Raw genomic sequence first — 21,132 nt, forward strand, 5'->3', positions numbered from 1 at the left:
AAAGGGCCTAGCCGGGTAAGATGATGAAAAGTGGCCCCAACTCGATTCGAATTCCATATAGGTCACCGTTTAGCATATATAGTGAAACTAACTTTCTGAAATTTTTAGCCCCCTAGGTGGTCATGTGACCCACCTAGAGCCTAATTAGGGTTTTTATGTTTTTATTTTTTATCTCAGCCGCATCGAGAACTAGCGAAAAACTTTAAATAAAGAAGTTGTAAGCTTTAAAAAGTTCTGTCCGAAAAAAAATTTTGTTTTTAATTTTTGGCGGGAAATTTAAATTTTAGAACGATTTCAAAATTTTAAATGAGTATAAAAAAATAACTAAGATATTCGTTTTTACGAAAAAAATATATAACGTGTATTTTTGCATATTGTTTCACCCTGAATTTTTTCAAATTTTTAAAATTGGTGAAACGCAACTTTAAAAATAAAAACCGGATTTTTTCGGTTTTTTTTTTCTTTTTTTGATACAATTTTATACATATTTTTCAAAAAAGGTAACACCGTCACTGGAGTAGGTAAAAAACTGAAAAATAATTGGGGTTTACTTAATAAAAATTTTTTGTAACGCCATCCATTTTCAAGATACAGGGCGTTGAAGAAAACGAAATTTTACACATTTTTTACGATTTTGCCGAAACTACTGGCAATAGTGTAATAAAATTTGGGCGAGTTTTAAGAGGTAGTTGTGCATTTTTTGACATACAATTAAGAATTTTATATTTATCATTGGCGGGCATAGGGGCAATGGTCTGAATTTTTTAAAGAAAAAAGATAGTACGCCACTGACATATTTCAAATTAACAACCGTTTTTGAATTCCTCGTTCAATTTGTGATAAAAAATCTATTTTCCTATTTTTTTATACGAGGCGCCGTTTTGCTGCAAAAAATAAAATATCTTAACGCTTCCAAAATATTCGAATTAGTTTTTATAATGGATGTACGAGTTTATGTATTTAGATGTAGAAACTACTATAGTAGTATTTTATTTCATAGAAGTTCGAATACTTTGTAACGGTTAAGATGTTTTATTTTTTGAATAAAAATGGCGCGTCATATGAAAAAATAGGAAAATAGATTTTTTGTCACAAATTGAACGAGTAATTAAAAAACGATTGTTAATTTGAAATATGTCAGTGGCGTACTATCTTTTTTCTTTAAAAAGTTCAGACCATTACCCCTATGCGCGCCAATGATAAATATAAAATTCTTAATTGTATGTCCAAAAATGCACAACAACTACCTCTTAAAACTCGCCAAATTTTATTACAATGTTGCCAGTAATTTCGGCAAAATCGTAAAAAATGTGTAACATTTTGTTTTCTTCAACGCCCTGTATCTTGAAAATGGATGGCGTTACAAAAAATTTTTATTAAGCAAACCCCAATTATTTTTTAGTTTTTTACCTACTCCAGTGACTGTGTTACCTTTTTTGAAAAATATGTATAAAATTGTACCAAAAAACGAAAAAAAAAACCGAAAAAAATGCGGTTTTTTATTTTTAAAGGTGCGTTTCACCAATTTTAAAAATTTGAAAAAATTTAGGGTGAAACAGTATGCAAAAATACACGTTATATATTTTTTTCGTAAAAATGAATGTCTTAGTTATTTTTTTATACCTATTTAAAACTTTGAAATCGTTCTAAAATTTAAATTTCCCGCCAAAAATTAAAACCAAAATTTTTTTCGGACAGAACTTTTTAAAGCTTACAACTTTTTTATTTAAAGTTTTTCGCTAATTCTCGATGCGGCTGAGATAAAAAATAAAAATATAAAAACCCTAATTAGGCTCTAGGTGGGTCACATAACCACCTAGGGGGCTAAAAATTTCAGAAAGTTAGTTTCACTATATATGCTTAACGGTGACCTATATGGAATTCGAATCGAGTTGGGGGCACTTTTCATCATCTTACCCGGCTAGGCCCTTTGAGAATAAGTAGTGGATAGTCCAAGAATCAAAACCTATATGATTCCGAAAGGCGCTTTTACCATGGGGGTGGTTGCCACCTCATCTTAGGGGTGGAAATTTTTTATTATATTTTGACCGTAGAAGTTGATAAAAAGGTTCATTCTAAGCAAAAAATGTTCTATACATTTTTTTTTGATAAAATTAATATTTTTCCAATTTATTCGCTATCTAAAGTATTATTTTGTATAGAAAAAATCAATGTTTTTCGATATACCTACCTACTCATTTAAGATTCACTCAATTTTTGCTGTAGAAAAATATTTTTTAACCAAGTTCTTGGGAATTAAATAACCTACAATTGTATATCAAAACATTTTTTCGTATCTCTGATGCTAATCTTTCAATTCTGAAGAAAATGGCACTTTTACCAAACTACAAAAATTCTTTATTCGCTTTTAACTTCAGTTTTTTTAAGACGAATCATTATAGTAGAGGATACGATATAAGGTCGATTTGCACCGATCTGTTTAATGGATAAAAATAATTGGATATGTAATTTAGCATGTTAACAATTACAAAAAACAAGGGTTGCCCGATCCAATCTTGTTCTAACTATAATTATTTAATAATTAAAAAATGACATTTCTTATGAATTTTAAAATAAAATTTTCGACCCAGGAAGATATTATTTTAGATTTTTTGGATCATTTTAAACAAAAAGGTCTTTTGTGTTTTTTGTCTAAAGTTGATCGTTTTTGAGTTATAAACAATTTAAAACTGAAAAAAGAACGAAAGATGACAATTTTCAAGACTCAAAAACATAAGTAAAAAATATCATTTTTGTAATCATCAAGTACATAAATTTAAGTTCAAACCTTTTTCTATCAGGTCTCGATAAGAATTTTAGCCATGCTTTATTCTAAATCATATTTTTTAATTGTTAATGAGGAAGATTTCTTATGGGGAGACGGGCATTAACAACTAAAAAACAATGTTTCAAAATGAAATAAGTCCAAAAGATTTATCAAAAACTGATAGAATAAGGTTTGAACTTGAATTTAGGTACTTCGTAATTTCAAAAATAGTATTTTATACTTATTTTTTTGAGCCTTGAAAATCGTCATCTTTCGTTCTTTTTTCAGTTTTAAATTGTTTATAACTAGAAAACGATCAACTTTAAAGAAAAATTACAAAAGACCTGGTTTGTTTAGAATAACCTAAAAAATCTGAAATAATATCTGCCCGGGTCGAAATTTTATTTTTGAAATTTATAAAAAAAATGTCATTTTTTAATTATTAATTAATTATAGCTAGAACAAGATTAGACCGGGCAACCCTTGTTTTTTGTAATTGTTAACATGCTAAATTACATATCCAATCATTTTTATCCATTAAACAGATCGGTGCAAATCGACCTTATATTGTATCTTAGACTATTATAAGCTAGTCAAACTTCTAGAATCTATCATTAATACATAAATAAATAAGAATGAATAATAGGCTATTGATTATGTACTATATAAAGGAACTACAACGTTAACGGGGTTTTATTATTTCATATGGTCAATGAATCTCTATATATGAAAAAACCGCGGAATGCTACCATTTAAAGAGGTGCGTTTTTGAGAAATGGGTGAATTAGTCCCTGGGCACAGGTTACATTAGGGTGAGTTCTATGCACTTTTGGTACAAACACGTCTACATAAAAATTGTTCCTTGTTAAATTTCCTATCTAAATATAACTTTTTAATGTCAAAGATACTTTTTTTTACAAAAATATATTCAAAAGAAAAAGCACAAAGAAACCCAAAAGAAAGAAATTTTGTTTTTTGTCCCATAACTTTTGTCCACGGGGATATAGGTATAGACATTGCTTCAGAGAAAAAAAACTTAAATATTTTCTCTTTAAAATGATGTTTGGTAGAGGTCATTAGGATTTACAGTTTTCGAAATATGATATTTCAAAGTTCGCCACTCACAGCAATTTTGGGCAATTTTCCTTGTTATTTCGCAAATATTGTTCTGTAACTTTTTTCTACGTAACTTTAGGCATATGCAATGGCACATCTAAGAGGAATAGAAATCAATTACCTTTAAAATGTTCTATTGTATAATGTTGTACGACTTCGTTTTAAGAGGTAATCTTTTTCAAGGCTTTATACTTTTAACGAGTTTTTATATCTTTTACGATTATTTTTTAAATTTCCCATTATAACTTTTTTTCTACATTTAGGTATATATTATACACTAAGCGCCAAAATTAACGCACCACCTTAAAAACGGGACATTTTTAATGTCTGATATTTCCTAAACCTGTTGTCCGATTTTAGTGATTTTTTAAATTATTTATAGCTTTATTCTTCAGGAATATCGGTGTAATAATATTATTGTTAAACAGATAAGTGTCATTGTATACCGGGTGTAACAATGATAGTGTGTTTTTTCCTCAAAGTTTGGAACACCCTGTGGGATATTCTAGCGTATATAAAATATTGAAATTAAAACTCAACTAGAACCTTAGGTTATCTTAATATTTTGCTTTTTGATTCATTCGCTTATGTTGAATAATAAAAAAGTTAGGTACTTTAACATCTAGCAACGTTTTTCATCAATACAGGGTGTTTCTAAATAAGTGCGACAAACTTTAAGGGGTAATTCTCCATGAAAAATAATGACTGTTTGCTCTATAAACATATGTCCGCAAATGCTTCGTTTCCGAGATACTGGATGTTGAATTTTTCCTACAAACTGACGATTTATTTATTGCTCTAAAACCGGTTGAGATATGCAAATGAAATTTGGTAAGTTTTAAGAGGTAGTTACTGGGCATTTTTTAGCATACAATTAAGAATTTTATATTCACCATTGGCGTGCATACGGGTAATATGACCGGGTAATATGACCCGTATGCACGCCAATGGTGAATGTAAAATTCTTAGTTGTACGTCAAAAAATGCACAATAACTACCTCTTAATACCCACTAAATTTGATTTGCATATCACAACCGGTTTTAGAGCAATAAATAAATCGTCAGTTTGTACGAAAAAATTCAACATCCAGTATCTCGGAAACGAAGCATTTGCGGAGATATGTTTATAAAGCAAACAGTCATTATTTTTCATGGAGAATTACCCCTTAAAGTTTGTCGCACTTATTTAGAAACACCCTGTATTGATGAAAAACGTTGCTAGTTGTTAAGGTACCTAACTTTTTTATTATCCAACATAAGCGAATGAATCAAAAAGCAAAATGTTAAGATAACCTAAGGTTCTAGCTGAGTTTTAATTTCAATATTTTATATACGCTAGAATATTCCACAGGGTGTTCCAAACTTTGAGGAAAAAACACACTATCATTATAACTTTTTCATTATTTTTTAAATTCTTCATTATAACTTTTTTATGTGATTGAGTGTTATGATTAAATCTTATTTTTATAGATAATACTTTGGATCCAATTGACTCGGCCGGGCAAACTTCAAAATATGGATTAATTCCAATATTTAGTGTCAAAGCTCCTGCACCACAAGCTTTGCTTGAAAAAATAGCATGTAAATGTACCAAAGGATGTACAAAAAACTGCGGTTGTAGGAAGATAGGAATTAGTTGTTCAATATTCTGCAAAGGGTGCATGTGCATGGGTACTAATTGTGGGAACTCTTAACTGAGGTGTCAGAGGAAGATATGCTAACGAAGAGATGGACTTTGATTTTGAAAATTTTTTAAATGTCAACGTTTAAATAATTTTAACTAAAGTGATGTTTTCTAAGACTAATGTTTATGTAGTTTTTGTAAAAGAAATAATTTTAAATAATACAGGTTAGGTAAAAAAATATCAAACAATCACTCGGTTTCCATTAGATGATACATCATTTTAAAGAACAGAAAGTAAGCCCTCTTTATTGAGCAATATATAATATATTCATGTACAAGAAAAAAAAGTTATAATGAGAAATTTAAAAGATAATCGTAAAAAAATATAAAAAATAATATTTTTTTATATTAGGTATTATATAATATATAATATAATATTACATAATATAATGTACAATAATATTATTTTATTTTTATATTATATTATAAAATATCGTTAAAAGTATAAAAGGTTGAAAAACCATAATCGCTTTAAAAAAGTCGTACAATGTTATACAGTAGACCATTTTAAAGGTAATTGATTTATATTCCTGTTAAATGTACCATTGCATATACCTACAGTTACGTAGAAAAAAGTTACAGAGCAATATTTGCGAAATAACAAGGAAAATTGCCCAAAATTGCTGTGAGTGGCGAACTTTGAAAAATCATATTTCGAAAAATATAAATCCTAATTACCTCTACTAAACAAAATTTTAAAGAAAAAATATGTAGGTTTTTTTCCTGTAAAGCAATGTCTATACCTATATCCTCGTGGACAAAAGTTATGGGACAAAAAATAAAATTTCTTTCTTTTGGGTTTCTTTGTGCTTTTTCTTTTGAATATATTTTTGTAAAAAAAAGTATCATTGACTTTAAAAAGTGATATTTAGATAGAAAATTTAACCAGGAACAATTTTTATGTAGATATGTTTGTACCAAAAGTGCATAGAACTCACCCTAATGTAACTTGTGCCCAGGGACCAATTCACCCATTTCTCAAAAACGCACCCCTTTAAATGGTAGCACTCTGTGGTTTTTTCATATATAGATGTCCATTGACCACATGAAATAATAAAACCCCGTTAACGTTGTACCTAGTTCCTTTTAGCTATCTTATTTTGAATATAATCAATAGCCTATAAGCCCAATGACTAAAAACACCGCTACATTATTATGCTTCGAATTTTATTTCTCCTTTTTTTTTTCAAAAAAATATATTGATTTTTTAACCGTAACTTTTTAATTTTTTATCCTAGAAAGTTTGGTACAAAATAATTTTGTAGGCTTTTGTAAGATCTATCTATTAATATTAAATTATTTTAAAATCCTCAGTCGCAAAAAGAGGTGACTTTGAAAGGGTTGGTAAAGGTGGTTTTTGTATGTTATTACAAGTTTTAATTGTCAATAGCTCACTCAATTTTTGCCGTAGACAAAATTTCTGTAAACTGTTTTCTTGGGAATTAAATAAGCTACAATTTTATATTTAAACATTTTTTCGTATCTCTGATGCTAATCTTGCTATTCTGAAGAAAAGACCATTTTTTTCCAAACTACAAAATTCGTTATTCTAACAAACTTCTAGAACCCATTAATAATACCATGTAGTTATTAATCAATGATAATACATAAATAAAGAAGACCAAATAAGGTTAATGACTAATTTTAATTAGGATGGTGATTAATGGGTTGCTTGCGATCACTTTTTCGCTGAAAAAATGGGGACTGGCATTCTTTTCATTATAAGTCACTTAATTTTTGAGCTAGAGACTTTTTTTTATTTTTGGAGATACATATTTTTAAGTACTTTAAATTAGTTTAAACAAGTTGTCCTATAAATGCATAGTTTTCCTTCTTTTGACTTTGAAACTACAATATTTAGCATTTGATGAAGAAGAACCAACATATAATAAAGTATAGCTCGATGACTATTGGTCTTAAAGAAAATTTAAAAAAAAACGGTTTTGTTTATTTTTTCAAAAGGTATAAATCGAAAACTATCAATCTGATCAAAACAATGTATAGACCATTTTTTGATATAGATTTTGATCTTTGAACTATCCACTACTTATTCTCAAATTTTCAAGCAAATCGATCCATTCTGTAAAAATTGCGAGGTTTTGTCCTATTTTAAGCTTCATTATTTGGACTATACGCTCTGAGCTTCGCTGGTGGCGCTCCTAGCGGATTACTAATTCAACTTTCACCGGTAATTTTTAAATTTATTATTTAATTGTTATCGCTTAACATTTACAACGCAAAAAAGTAATTAAATTGTAATCGATTTTTTTAAGATTTTGCTAATCATTTTGACGTTCTATTGATAAAATATGAATTTCTTACTTCGGATACTTTCACAATTATCGTGTAGATGGCGCTAAGATTTTTAGATTAAATTATAATTACATATTACGGAACATTAAAAAAACTTAAATTCCGTATTTAAAACGTAAGTATATTTAAGGTAAAAATATATACCACAGCTTTGACCAACTAATATTTTTTATAATTAATGTTTTTAATTTTAATTTTAAATTAATCACTTTGACATTTATGTCAAATTTCCGGTAAACGTTTACAGACTTGCCACTACTGGCGCTCGCGAATTTATAAATATCCCCTCTACGTACGAGCTCACAGCGTATAAGGGGCATAAATCACAATGGATTATAGAAAACATATTTTAATTTTGAGATATGTCACCTCGCAGAGAAGCAAATATCGGGAGGTCTGGTGTCCTTTATTATTTGTTTCATGCAAGTAATTTTATTAAACATAATTGTTAGCCAACTTTTTAATATTTTCCTAACATTGTCGATACTTTTTAAAAATATCATCTAGTCCAACTAGGTGACCATTCTAGATTTTTGCAGTGCTTGGCGTCTTCTTTTTTTATTATTACCAATTCATGTGACTGTCTACTATCAAAATTATGAGCTGTTTTAAATTATAAGATGAAGTTTTCAATCCTAATAGCATTATTAATAATATTTAGAAAATATTAAAATATTACTAAAAGATTTTTAAATCGAAAACTTATTGGTCCATTTCCTTGGTAACACCTCCAAGGCTTCTAAAATTTGCAAGCCAAATGGATGCTGAAGCGAAGAAGACAAGAGGGAATTCAAAAAACTTGCAATTCACGACCCCGTCTGTTCAGCTGGTAAATTCCAACAGAAAATGGACCCAGTTACTCGAAGGAGTAAAGACCAATATAAAAATAAAATAAATTTTTTTTTAAAAATGAATAACCATTTTCAATTTTGTTGTAAAACGAAAATACAGCCGAACCATATTCCAGTCCAATCAGAGAGTGCTGCAAGCACCTCTACCGGTTTCGAAACTTATTAGTCTCTCATCAGGAGGCACATATGCTGCTCTCCCTGATCTAACCAAAACAAACCCCAGCGTGCAGTCCCGAATTGCAACGAACGAAATGGCATAGATGCCCTAGCGGCAACTGCTAGCAAAAGACTAAGTTTTCACTCTAATGGCATATAACATATCCCACCAGAATGAAAACAATGGGAACCTTCTCTGGTTACACCTCCGAGGCTTCTACAATTTGCAAGCCATACGGATGCTGAGACTAAGGAAGATGAGGGAATTCTACAATTTACAATTCACGTCACATCTGCTCAGCGCGGTAAAGTTCCAACGAGACTGGTTCCCTTCATACTCCACACAGAGTAAATGTAAATCAAAAATGAATAACCATTTTCAATTTCGTTGCAAAACGAAAATACAGCCGAACCATATTCCAGTCCAATCAGAGAGTGCTGCAAGCACCTCTACCGGTTTCGAAACTTATTAGTCTCTCATCAGGAGGCACATATGCTGCTCTCCCTGATCCAACCAAAACAAACCCCAGCGTGCAGTCCCGAATTGCAACGAACGAAATGGCATAGATGCCCTAGCGGCAACTGCTAGCAAAAGACTAAGTTTTCACTCTAATGGCATATAACATATCCCACCAGAATGAAAACAATGGGAACCTTCTCTGGTTACACCTCCGAGACTTCTACAATTTGCAAGCCATACGGATGCTGAGACTAAGAAAGATGAGGGAATTCTACAATTTACAATTCACGTCACATCTGCTCAGCGCGGTAAAGTTCCAACGAGACTGGTTCCCTTCATACTCCACACAGAGTAAATGTAAATCAAAAATGAATAACCATTTTCAATTTCGTTGCAAAACGAAAATACAGCCGAACCATATTCCAGTCCAATCAGAGAGTGCTGCAAGCACCTCTACCGGTTTCGAAACTTATTAGTCTCTCATCAGGAGGCACATATGCTGCTCTCCCTGCTGAAATTTTTTTTTATTTTTAATTCAGTTGCAATGCGAAGGCAAAACAATCCTACTTTTCAATTAGGCTAAATGAGAAAACTTCTATATGAGGCTCCAATAAGAGCCGAAAATCGCGATTCAAGGGACTGGACTGCGCTCCGTATTCTAATTGAAAAGTAGGATTGTTTTGCCTTCGCATTGCAACTGAATTAAAAATAAAATTTTTATTTTATTGTTTTAAATTAATTTAAAAAAGTGTTTTCACACATAAATAATTTTTTGTTTTAGCAATCTGGTTGCTACCAAGATATAACCAATACTCTACTTGGCCCGCGTCTGGAGAAATAGACATCATGGAGAGTAGAGGCAACAGACAACTAACCAATCCTTCCGGGGTAAACATCGGCGTCCAACAAATTGGAAGCACCCTTCATTGGGGACCAAATCCTAACTACAATCAATACGCACGCACACATTTTGAAGAAAACTTGGAAACTGGCTACGACAAAGCTTTCCATAACTACCAGGTAGAATGGACTCCCGACTACATTAAATTTGCGATTGACGATGAGGAGATTGGAAGAGTAACGCCACCGGGAGGAGGATTTTGGGAGTTGGGTGAATTATCTTCATCAGGCTTGGACAACCCGTGGAAACGAAACTCAAAGATGGCTCCTTTTGATCAAGAATTCTACATCGTTATTAACTTAGCTGTAGGTGGTGTCAACTATTTTCCTGATAATGCTAACAATAGTCCAAGAGGTAAACCTTGGTCGAACACATCACCTAATGCTGCCACTAACTTCTGGGAAGGTAGAGAACAGTGGCTTCCTACATGGAATATTGGAACTGAAGATTCGCATTTACAAGTTGATTATGTCAAAGTATGGGCTATATAATATGATTATTTAATAATAAAATAAATTTCGAAATATTGTTTATTTACTCCTGTTTTATGAGGACACTTTATTCTGGTTTCGTATAGTTTCTCCAACTAATGCTACATTCAGAGGGAAACGTGGGTATGCCACTTTCGATCCCCATTGGCTAAAGGTGACGATATTGAACCACCAACACCCGAAGTAACGACGAACGAAGAAATGAACACTATGAGGAGGGAGTTGTAAAGGAAGTATTAAGAATATTTAAAATTAGAAACTCACCAGGAGAGAGAATACAGAAAGAACTCCTAAAGTATGGAAGACCCAATCTGACCAAATAACTAATAAAACAAACTAATCCAAAAAAATAAAAGAACAAAACAAAATCCCACGAGAATGCAGATCAAGCGTCCTAATACCTCTCTTCAAAAAACTGAAACAAACTGGACCCGGTGAATTACAGATGAATTAATTTATTAAACACAACACTAAAAACAACCAAAATAATAACAAATAAACTAAATGAAATTAAATTATAACTTTAGCAGAAGAACAAGGTTTTAGGTCGAGAAGATCATGCACTGATGCTATTTTTATAATGAGGCAAGTTCAAGAGAAATCATTACAATACAACGAACCGGCATATATGCTTCATGGGCCTTAAGCATGATACTACGACAACCAGAGATAAAGCCACTTCGAGAACAACTTTTAACCGGTGCGCGCATGACGTCGCGCCCGACAAACTTGTACGGAGACTTACGGGAAAGCATAGAGTTTTATACGGTTTTATACATTCTCGTGTTATTAAATAACTGAAATTGCCATTAGTCTGTTATGTTACACTGTTTAATTTATACTTTGATGAAATATTATAATCAAACCAGTAAAATAATGCAATATTAGGTACTGTACTAAAAAACGTAATAGTTTTTTCACTGCAAAAATTTAACAGGTTTCTTGACATGCAGAAAACTTTAAACAAACCGCGTCAAATAAAAGATGCTTTATTAACAACTAATAAAAAAACCAAAGTTTCAAAAAAGTAATAAAATTACAAAAACAAAATTAAGTAGATAGATTTAGATGGATTTAAAGAGGTGGCCGTTTAGCCTATTCCACTGCTACCTTTTCAGATCTATTGTGGTCCTCTAATTCTAGATGACATTCTTTAGTCTGGCCCTTTTTAAAAGGTCCAATAAGCCCCAATTCTCACCGTACATTCTTCTACATTTGCCCAAGGACATAGTAGCTTTCTGTGTGGTTTTCAGGATGTGAGTATTCCATTTCAGACTATGATCAATATAATCCCCAAGGTATTTTGTTTTTTTGGCAAATTAAATCTCTGTTCCTCCCAGCACCGGTAGTTTTAAGCCTTCTAGTGCTGTCCTTTGGGTGCAGTTGGCGATTTGTTTTCTGAGCATTGACTATCAGTATCTCTTATTTACACCGGTCGTCAACAATATTTGGGGCTGCTTACATTCTCCCAGACACCAGCTGAGCAAACCTGCCCCTGATGACGAATGATATATCGTCAGTGTATCCTAGACAAAAAAGTCTTCTGTGGAGAGATTTTTGAGATCATCTAACAAGGTTGCTCAAAGTAGAGGTGACAGAACTCCTCGTTGTGGACAGCCTCCATCTACTCTTGCTTTGATTGTTGCTTTAACTAGAGTTGATATTCTATCCTATTCTGCAGGTATAACCTTATCTATCTGCATATTACCGCACGGATTGTTTATCGACTATCTATGTAGTCTAGATCCGCTAAGTTTAGTTTCAACAGGGCGACCACAAGAAGGGTGCAATCAAAGATTACACACCCCCAATCAATGTTGGGAGTACCCAGCGGTCTTGGGATGGTTTAGGGAGGTGCAAAGTCCTAAGACTCTCCAAGCAAAACTCATCCCCTGAGATTAGTTCTTTTCCCGCTTAGCTTTACGCCGACTAGAAAAAGAGCACATCCCTCGGCCCAAAAAAAAAACAAAACAAAAAAAAAACAAAAAAAAAACAAAACAAAAACAATATTACATTTGATTCATTTTACATTCGATTTTTGCATTTTTTTTTTATATTCTAGACTATTCTTTCAACTTTTGGTTCAAAACTCGCATTCGAAAATACATCCGATATCTAAAAAATAGTTTTTTCACATCACCAGATATTTTAACATGAACTGATCTTTCCAATAAAGATTTTTGATAATTTTTGATGCCAACTTTAATAGTGTCCCCATTGAATGGGCAAAAATATTTTCTAGTTCACGACAGTTCGTAAGTAATATTTCTAAAGGCTTCACCAAACCCCCTTCTAAAGGCCCCGTCTCACCATCAAATAATTGACAGTTATTTGATCAAACTTGACAGTTAGTGACACAAAGTGACAGTTAGTATGTATAGTTTGTGTCACTAGTCAAGTTTGACTGTCAAGTTTGATCAAATAACTGTCAATTATTTGATGGTGAGACGGGGCCTTAAGAGATGATTTACCCACGAGGAAGAAGTGTTACTATTTGTAGAACTGCCCAAACTCTCTTCATGTCGTAGCTTGAAAGCTATGAAACCAGCTAAATTTTCTAGTCCATCATGATACAACTCTTCCATTTCAAAACCTGTTTGATAGTTTTCACTTTCTGAAGTTACTGGAAGATTTAATTGACTAAATAGTGGTTAGGTTATCATTACTGAATCGACTACGCCATTGTTGTAACAATCAAGATTCTAAGGTTACTTACATTAGCTGAGAGTAAAATAACTTCATCGTTCCGACACATAATAAAATTACGAAGACGGTATTTAAATTGCAAAGGAGACGGATGATCATGTAAACCTCCAATCGCACGTATTATTGAGAATATAGTCCTTGTAAACAATATTGATTTAAATTATATGTTGTTATATAATTGATGTTGAAATCTTTTTTTAAATCTAGAAAGAGTAGTCGCAAAGATTTAATAGTATCAATAATACCATGCTGAAAGGGCAGTAATGACTATTTCTAATTATATTTAAGAAATTTATCCCGAAAATATAGCTTCATGATTTCCGAAAACTTTCGCAAACTGCATAAAAATAACAAACCCAAGTTAAAAATCGAACATTTGGCCTGGCGTTTGTCGGTCAGTGACGTAGGCGTAGAAGAGAGAGAGACAGGCTTATTCATGCGCGTGGCTTTATCTCTGGTTGTCGTAGTATCATGGGCCTTGAGAAGGCATTTGATACGGTCAAATTAAAGGACGTTATCTACTTAATATAAGTAAAAAGATACCTCTAGGAATAATCAAAACGATCGAAAATGTTTTATCACGACAATACAATAAAAGTAAAAGTAGAACCAAAGAATACCCCAACCAACAAGAAGCGAAAGCAATTGTCGGCTCCTTTGATGTTCAGGGGACAGAAATATCGGTTGGAGAATGGATGGATCGCACATGCGCAAAGAAATTTGGATCGTGAAATAGTCGATGCTTTCGCTTCTTGTTGGTTGGGGTATTCTTTGGTAAAACTAACTGACCCAATTGAAGCTGGCAATGAGATAAGACAGAGGATTCCCTGAGTCCTCTATTCTTCAATTTTATCACTGAAGAAATACCTAATAAACAAAGTAAGAACTAAAAGGATACTAAAGGGAAAGACAACTTAAAATATTCTACTATGCAATACCAATCTCAAGTGAAGATGATTGACACGTATGCTGCACCAATTTAATATAACGATTATAACGGAAAATGTACTAAGATGTAGATTACAGCTGGAGGATCAGATAATAGAACAAAGTGATGGTGTTTATAAATATCTAGGCATCACACTATCTAGCTACGGGAAGCTCGAAACAGAAGTGGAAGATCAGGTGAATAAAGCAAACAGAGCTGCAGGTTGCCTGAATGAAACAATATGCAGAAATAAACACATCTGAAAAGAAGTGAAAGGCAGAATTTACAAAACAGTCATCAGACCAATAATGACATACACGGCAGCAACACGGCCTGACATAGAGAGAACAAAAATATTGCTAGAAATAGCAAAGATAAAATTCCTTAAAAAATGATGGTAAGACACTCAGGACAGAGTAAGAAGTACAGATATAGATACGACGGAGAAGCAAGGTGGAGAACATTAAGAACCGGATACTTAATACCTAGGAGAGTAGAATGAAAGGATCATATATAAGCTGAATGACAACAAATAAAGTGGTAAAGACGGCGAGAGACCAAAACGATGGAAGAACTTACTGGGGGCAATTTGAAAAACAAACAAAGTCATGTCTACACAAAAAGAAGAAGAGAACTAATGCGACAGTAAAATTTAGTCTTCACTGCAATTTTATGTTGTTCCCTGATATCTATTTGGAATTTGGATATGGTTTATATAATTTACACAATAATGTACTATGTACTGATAACCAAACTATACGAAGTAATGGAGAAAACATATATAAGCGATAAAACATATCGATTAATTATAGCTCTCAATCAGATTGAAATATTATAGTAGGTACTGGAAGCTATTAATTATCCTCTGGACAAGGGTAAAATTTTGCTTAAGATCAACCAAGTATGTGTCGTTGCACTGATGAAGTTACTGAAATAAGGAAGGAAAAGGCAGTTTCTGTTTTTATTTGATTCAGAGTTGGACCACCATCTCCAGATAGCTATTTCTGCATCTCATGCGTCCTCGGTGGAGCTATGCAGTCACAGTCACAACTCTAAACCAAATATCAACAGCACAACAGCCTGCATATTTAATGGAAATCACCGTGAAGCAAGGATTCCACCTTTGAGACGCAAAACAGAGACATCTCTCGTAAAAGGAGGAAGACGAAAAGCCCTAGATACAAAGTTTACTACAATTAAAACAATTAAAATAACTGAAATAAAAATAATATACAATATTTTAAATCCAAGACTTTTCGTTAAGAAACTGCTTTCTGGCTGCATCCCGCATCTCTGGCCTTTACAATATATAAGCACATTACTGAAATAACTTATAATATCATCATCAGCATTTCTACTCAGAGTTATATAAAACAAAAAAGGAACCATCAGAAGAAATAAAAACCCAACTTAAGTCGAAAATAAAAAATGTCAATTCAGAATTACAGCCAGAAATAAGCAAATCAGAAATAAAGAAGGCATTGAAAGAAATGAAAAACAACAAATCGCCTGGAAAAGATGGAATAACTACAGAGATGCTGAAATATGGTGGAAAAGTGGTAATTAATACTCTCTATTCCCTTTTTAACAAAATATTAAAAGAAAAAAGAATCCCAAACAACTGGAAGGAATCCGTAACCATTATCTTACACAAGAAAGGGGACAAAGCAGATATAAAAAACTACCGTCCTATAACACTCCTCAATGTAATGTATAAACTCCTAACAAAAATTTTAACCAACAGATTGACGACAAAATTCGACGGATACCAATCGAAAGAACAAGCTGGTTTTAGAAAGGGATTTAGCACAAGTGATCATTTATTAAGTATGAAAATCCTTATAGAACGAGCAAATGAATACAACATCCCTCTATATGTAGCGTTCATAGATTTCGAAAAGGCTTTTGACAGTGTCGAACATTGGGCAGTGAAAAGTTCTTTGATTAACAGCAGAATTGACCACAGATATACAGACCTAATAGCCAATATATATAAAGATGCCACAACAACAATTAAAGTATACGAAGGAACACAATCAATTCAAATAAATAGAGGCGTAAGACAGGGTGACACAATATCACCGAAACTTTTCAATCAGGTTCTGGAAGATATCTTTAAAAGATTAGAATGGGAAGAAAAAGGTATAAAAATTTGTGGACAACGATTGAACCATCTAAGGTACGCCGATGACATCGTATTGATAACCGATAAAAAAGAAGAATTATTTGAAATGATGAAAGAACTGGACATAGAAGCCGGAAAGATAGGCCTTAATATGAATTACAGCAAGACCAAAATCATAACAAATACAGATGAGGACATCACAATGAGGATCGGACAAGATGAAATAGAACAAGTTCATGATTATATATATCTGGGTCAGATTATAAAACTTAACAAGGAAAACCAAACAGCAGAGATCAAAAGACGAGTTAGACTGGCATGGGCGGCATTTGGAAAACTAAGCTACATCCCTAAAAACAAAAGATATCCACATCTTAAGACCAAGGTATACAATCAATGCGTACTCCCTGTTCTCACTTACGGTTCCCAAACGTGGACGTTTACAAAAGCAAACATGGACAAGATCATAAAGACGCAAAGAGCAATGGAAAGGCAAATGTTGCACATAAAACTATTGGATAAAAAGAGAAACGAGTGGATAAGAGAGAAAACCAAAGTTAGGGATGTTAGACAAGAAGTTGCAAAGTTGAAATGGAGATTTGCCGGACACACTATAAGACAAAAGGAAGACCGATGGAACAAAATTCTCATAAATTGGAGACCGTGGCAATATAAACGAAGCAGAGGAAGACCACAAATGAGATGGGCAGATGATGTCAAGAAGCACGTGGGCTCTAGGTGGATAACTGTAGCGACAGACAGAGAAGAATGGAAAAGGATTGGGGAGGCCTATGTCCAAAGATGGACCGAAGAAGGCTAATTAGATAGAGAGATAGAGATCATCATCAGTGGCGTTACAGCTCTTTATGAGCCAGCCTTCTTCAGAACAATCCTCCATATTCAACACTGTCTCTAGTAACTCTTTTCCACGCTCTAATTCCCATAGATTTTAAATCATTTTCTAAGCTCTGTCTAATGCCCGTATTTATAGTTGTCTCAAGACCGACCTTGATTAAAATTTGTGTGTAAACTAAACACAAATTTCATTCAAGGTCGGTCTCGAGACTCGATGACGTCTTGAGACTGGACTATAAATACGGGCACAAGTCATCTCGGTCTTCCTCTTGCTCGTTGTTCTATCGGCCCTCTTCGGTCAAAACTTTTCTGATTATGGCATCTTCTTCTCTTCTGATTACATAACCTATACATCTAAGGCGTGCTACCTTAATGAACTTTACACCGCCAGGTTCTCCAAAACTTCTATACAACTCAAAGTTGTAACGCCTGCGCCACAAACCTTGTTCTTTTATCCCTCCATATATTCTTAGTATTTTTCGCTCAAAACGTTTGAGCAGTTCTTGGTCATTCTGTGTAAGTGACCAAGTTTCTGAACCATGTTAGCACTGGTCTTACTAGTGTTTTGTAGACAGTCAATTTTAGACAAGGCCAAAACGGCGGGTTCGAAGGGAAAAATATTCCCATGAGATTTTTTTGCATAATCACATTCGTGAGACATCCCAGAATAAGGTTCAAGAAGTCGCCCAAGTGAAAAGTGGGCCAATTTTTTTTTAACAATTTTTTTTTAATCAAATTGCAAGAATCAATATTTTTGGCCCGAACAATTTTTTCTTTAATTTTTTGGACCATTCTGGACAAAGAAGGTCTCTTATAATTTTTCTCTAAAGTTGATCGTTTTCGACTTATAAGCAATTTAAAATTGAAAAAAACGAAAAATGGCGATTTTCAAGGCTTAATAACTCGGTTAAAAGTTATTATTATGAAAGTCAATATATGACTAAATCAAAGTTTGAAGCCCCCCCTATAAGATCCTGAAGAAATTTTTGTCATTATTTTATTACTAAGCTGTTATTTTTAAGTATTAATACTAAGCGCCATGCACGTGTGCGGGGCTGTAAATGCTGAGTGCGAGAGATGGACAGCCTAAGTCTGACGTCACAAATGTCACAAAATTGGGAGGAGCTTATATTGGCTCCAAACAATTTTGTTTGTAACCTTAAATGGTCATAAGGAATTTTTCTTTTATGTGCTATGTGTGGCAAAATAAGACTTCATTTAGGTATTTCGTTAAAGAAACGTGTTAATTAAGAGATTTTTATTCGTTTTTGCTCAGGTGGTTTTTATTCCTTAGTGATTGAAAATAAACATAACCTCAAAACTGTTTACATTCTAATCATTGCATTAAATTAACTCACCTGGGCAAAAACGAATAAAAATCTCTTAATTGGCACGTTTCTTTAACTAAATACCTAATTGATAAGTCTTATTTTGTCACACAAACCACGTAAACAATAAATTAAGAATTCCTTATGAGTGTTTAACATTATAAACAGAATTGTTTGGAGCCAAATATAAGCTCCTCCCAATTTTGTGACGTCAAGACTTAGGCTGTCCATTGTGCATCTTACTCGCACTCACATCCCTAATAGCACACGACGTCCAATGGACGTCCAAAATAGGTCCATTTTTGGTCCTAACGTCCATGGACTATAAATGGACGTCCTTTGGACGTCCCATGTTGGACGTCCTTCGGAAGGAATAAATATGGACGTCCTTTGGACGTCCGACGTTGGACGTCCTTCGGACGGAATAAAAATGGACGTCCTTTGGACGTCCGACGTTGGACGTCCTTCGGAAGGAATAAATATGGACGTCCTTTGGACGTCCGACGTTGGACGTCCTTCGGACGGAATAAAAATGGACGTCCTTTGGACGTCCGACGTTGGACGTCCTTCGGAAGGAATAAATGTGGACGTCCGACGTTGGACGTCCTTCGGAAGGAATAAATATGGACGTCCTTTGGACGTCCATACTGGACGAAATACGGACGTTTTATGAACGCTTATATTGGACACATTATACCAATTACGAGATCAAATAGCAAAATAATTCAATAAAATATTAACTTGCGTTAACTTTACGTTAATGAAATACAGTCAAACCTGTCACTAACGGCCACTAAAATGAAAGAACTATTGGCCGATATAGAAAAGTGGTCGTTATTGCCAGTTTTTGTAGCCTAGATATACAGTACAACCTGTGTTACTGGCCACCTGTACTAACGGCCAGTTTAAAAATTCCCCAAACCAATTATATCTAGACTACAAAAACTGGCAATACCGGTCACCTTTCTATATCGGCCAATAGCTTTTTCATTTTTAGCGGCCGTTAGTACAGGTGGCCGGTGTTGGCAGGGGGCCGGTAACACAAGTTTTACTGTAGTTTAAATCGATTAGATCGAAAGATTAAATCTTAATTCAAAATTGTATATTAAATTATTACAATTATAAAACTATATAGTTTAATATCCAAAACATGTTTTGATTTCATGTAATGTAATGAAAATCTTATTTGTAAATTATTGGTTACAATGTTTAACAACAGGAAATATTCAAGAATAAATAAAATAAAAGTTTCCCCTAACAACAAAACATTCCAGGAATTCTACTATCAAAGTTCTATTCCGTGAACATCTGATTAAATTATGGCTGGAAAGTTACCACAAGATATTCTATGAAAAGAGTACAATGTCCTCCTGGAGGGGTAAAATTTTCCATACTCTAAAGAGAGGCCATTTACTATTCAATTTGCGTTCATTTTCAAATTTGCCGCGCGAGTATCTATGTAGCGTCGCGTGGTCATTGGTCATCAAGTCATCAATTATTTCATTTTCATCATAAGATAACCTAAAAATTTAGTAAAAATTTTGATTGGAAAAAAATGCATCGATAAGGGGGTGAAAAATGGAAATTAGTGGCTTTTTTTGCTGTACTCAACTGTACTGTTTAGTATGCTAGTTTTGGCTATGGCTGGATCTCTTAAACAATTATGTAAGTATTATAAAATCCGTTTTCAATTTTCTTTATGAAACGAATCATTTATGCATGTATTACCTGTAAATATTTTGATTTTTAATTGTAAAGAATAGAAAAATTACCGTTCATTTTAATTTTTTTTAGAATCAGCTGAAAGTGGTCTACAAAAAACCAGATATAACCAAAATAAAGATATAAAAAGTGTATTGGCTAATTGGAAGAAACAACATTGTCCATGCATAATAAGTTATTACTTTATAAACAAATATTAATACCTAGGAATGGAACCTGGATATAATCATCAAGAAGATAGCAGGAATCCCGACAAACAACTTAAATAAGTACAAGAATATTGAGGAAATCCTCCTCGATACTACTGGGCAAACTAGAAGATTGAAGAGGACAAAGCCTTTTGAACTAGTTTGAGTGATAGGTGATAGTGAAAAGCAGAGCATAGTGCGTGATGTGGCTGTGTATGTTAGAATAGTGCACGATCTTGTTAGATTAGATAAGAGACGCTATCGGGTAAGCTCTTCATTTTAAGAAACATTAGTAATTTAGGTTAAATTAAAATTGCTCATTGGTCAGTTATGACCAGATTGCTTTTTTTATGTTTGGCAAAAAGGGCGTAAGTCAGAATTGCACATTGCTAATGTTTTGATGATTTCTGGACCAGCAAAAAACTGTTGTAGACGTAAACTGTATGTACCAATAAAAAGAGCCGATTTTTCTGGTCCAGAAATCATCAAAACATTATCGATGTGCATTTCTGACTTAAGCCCTTTTTCCCAAACATCAGAG

At 33.2% G+C, this 21,132-nt stretch overlaps 1 protein-coding gene across 2 annotated transcripts in view; it reads left to right on the plus strand.

Moving 5' to 3' along the window:
• Positions 1 to 10,772, plus strand: part of LOC126890610 (beta-1,3-glucan-binding protein-like) — a 35,562-nt gene extending 24,790 nt beyond the window's left edge. For both annotated transcript variants that reach the window (XM_050659690.1, XM_050659692.1), the window contains exon 4: positions 10,129 to 10,772. In XM_050659690.1, coding sequence (XP_050515647.1) covers positions 10,129 to 10,739 — 611 coding nt within the window. In that variant the 3' untranslated portion in view covers positions 10,740 to 10,772. The remainder of the gene's footprint in view (positions 1 to 10,128) is intronic.
• Positions 10,773 to 21,132: the final 10,360 nt, after the last annotated feature.

The sequence above is a fragment of the Diabrotica virgifera genome, chromosome 8 (assembly GCF_917563875.1).
Source record: "Diabrotica virgifera virgifera chromosome 8, PGI_DIABVI_V3a".
Taxonomy (NCBI): Eukaryota; Metazoa; Arthropoda; class Insecta; order Coleoptera; family Chrysomelidae; genus Diabrotica; species Diabrotica virgifera.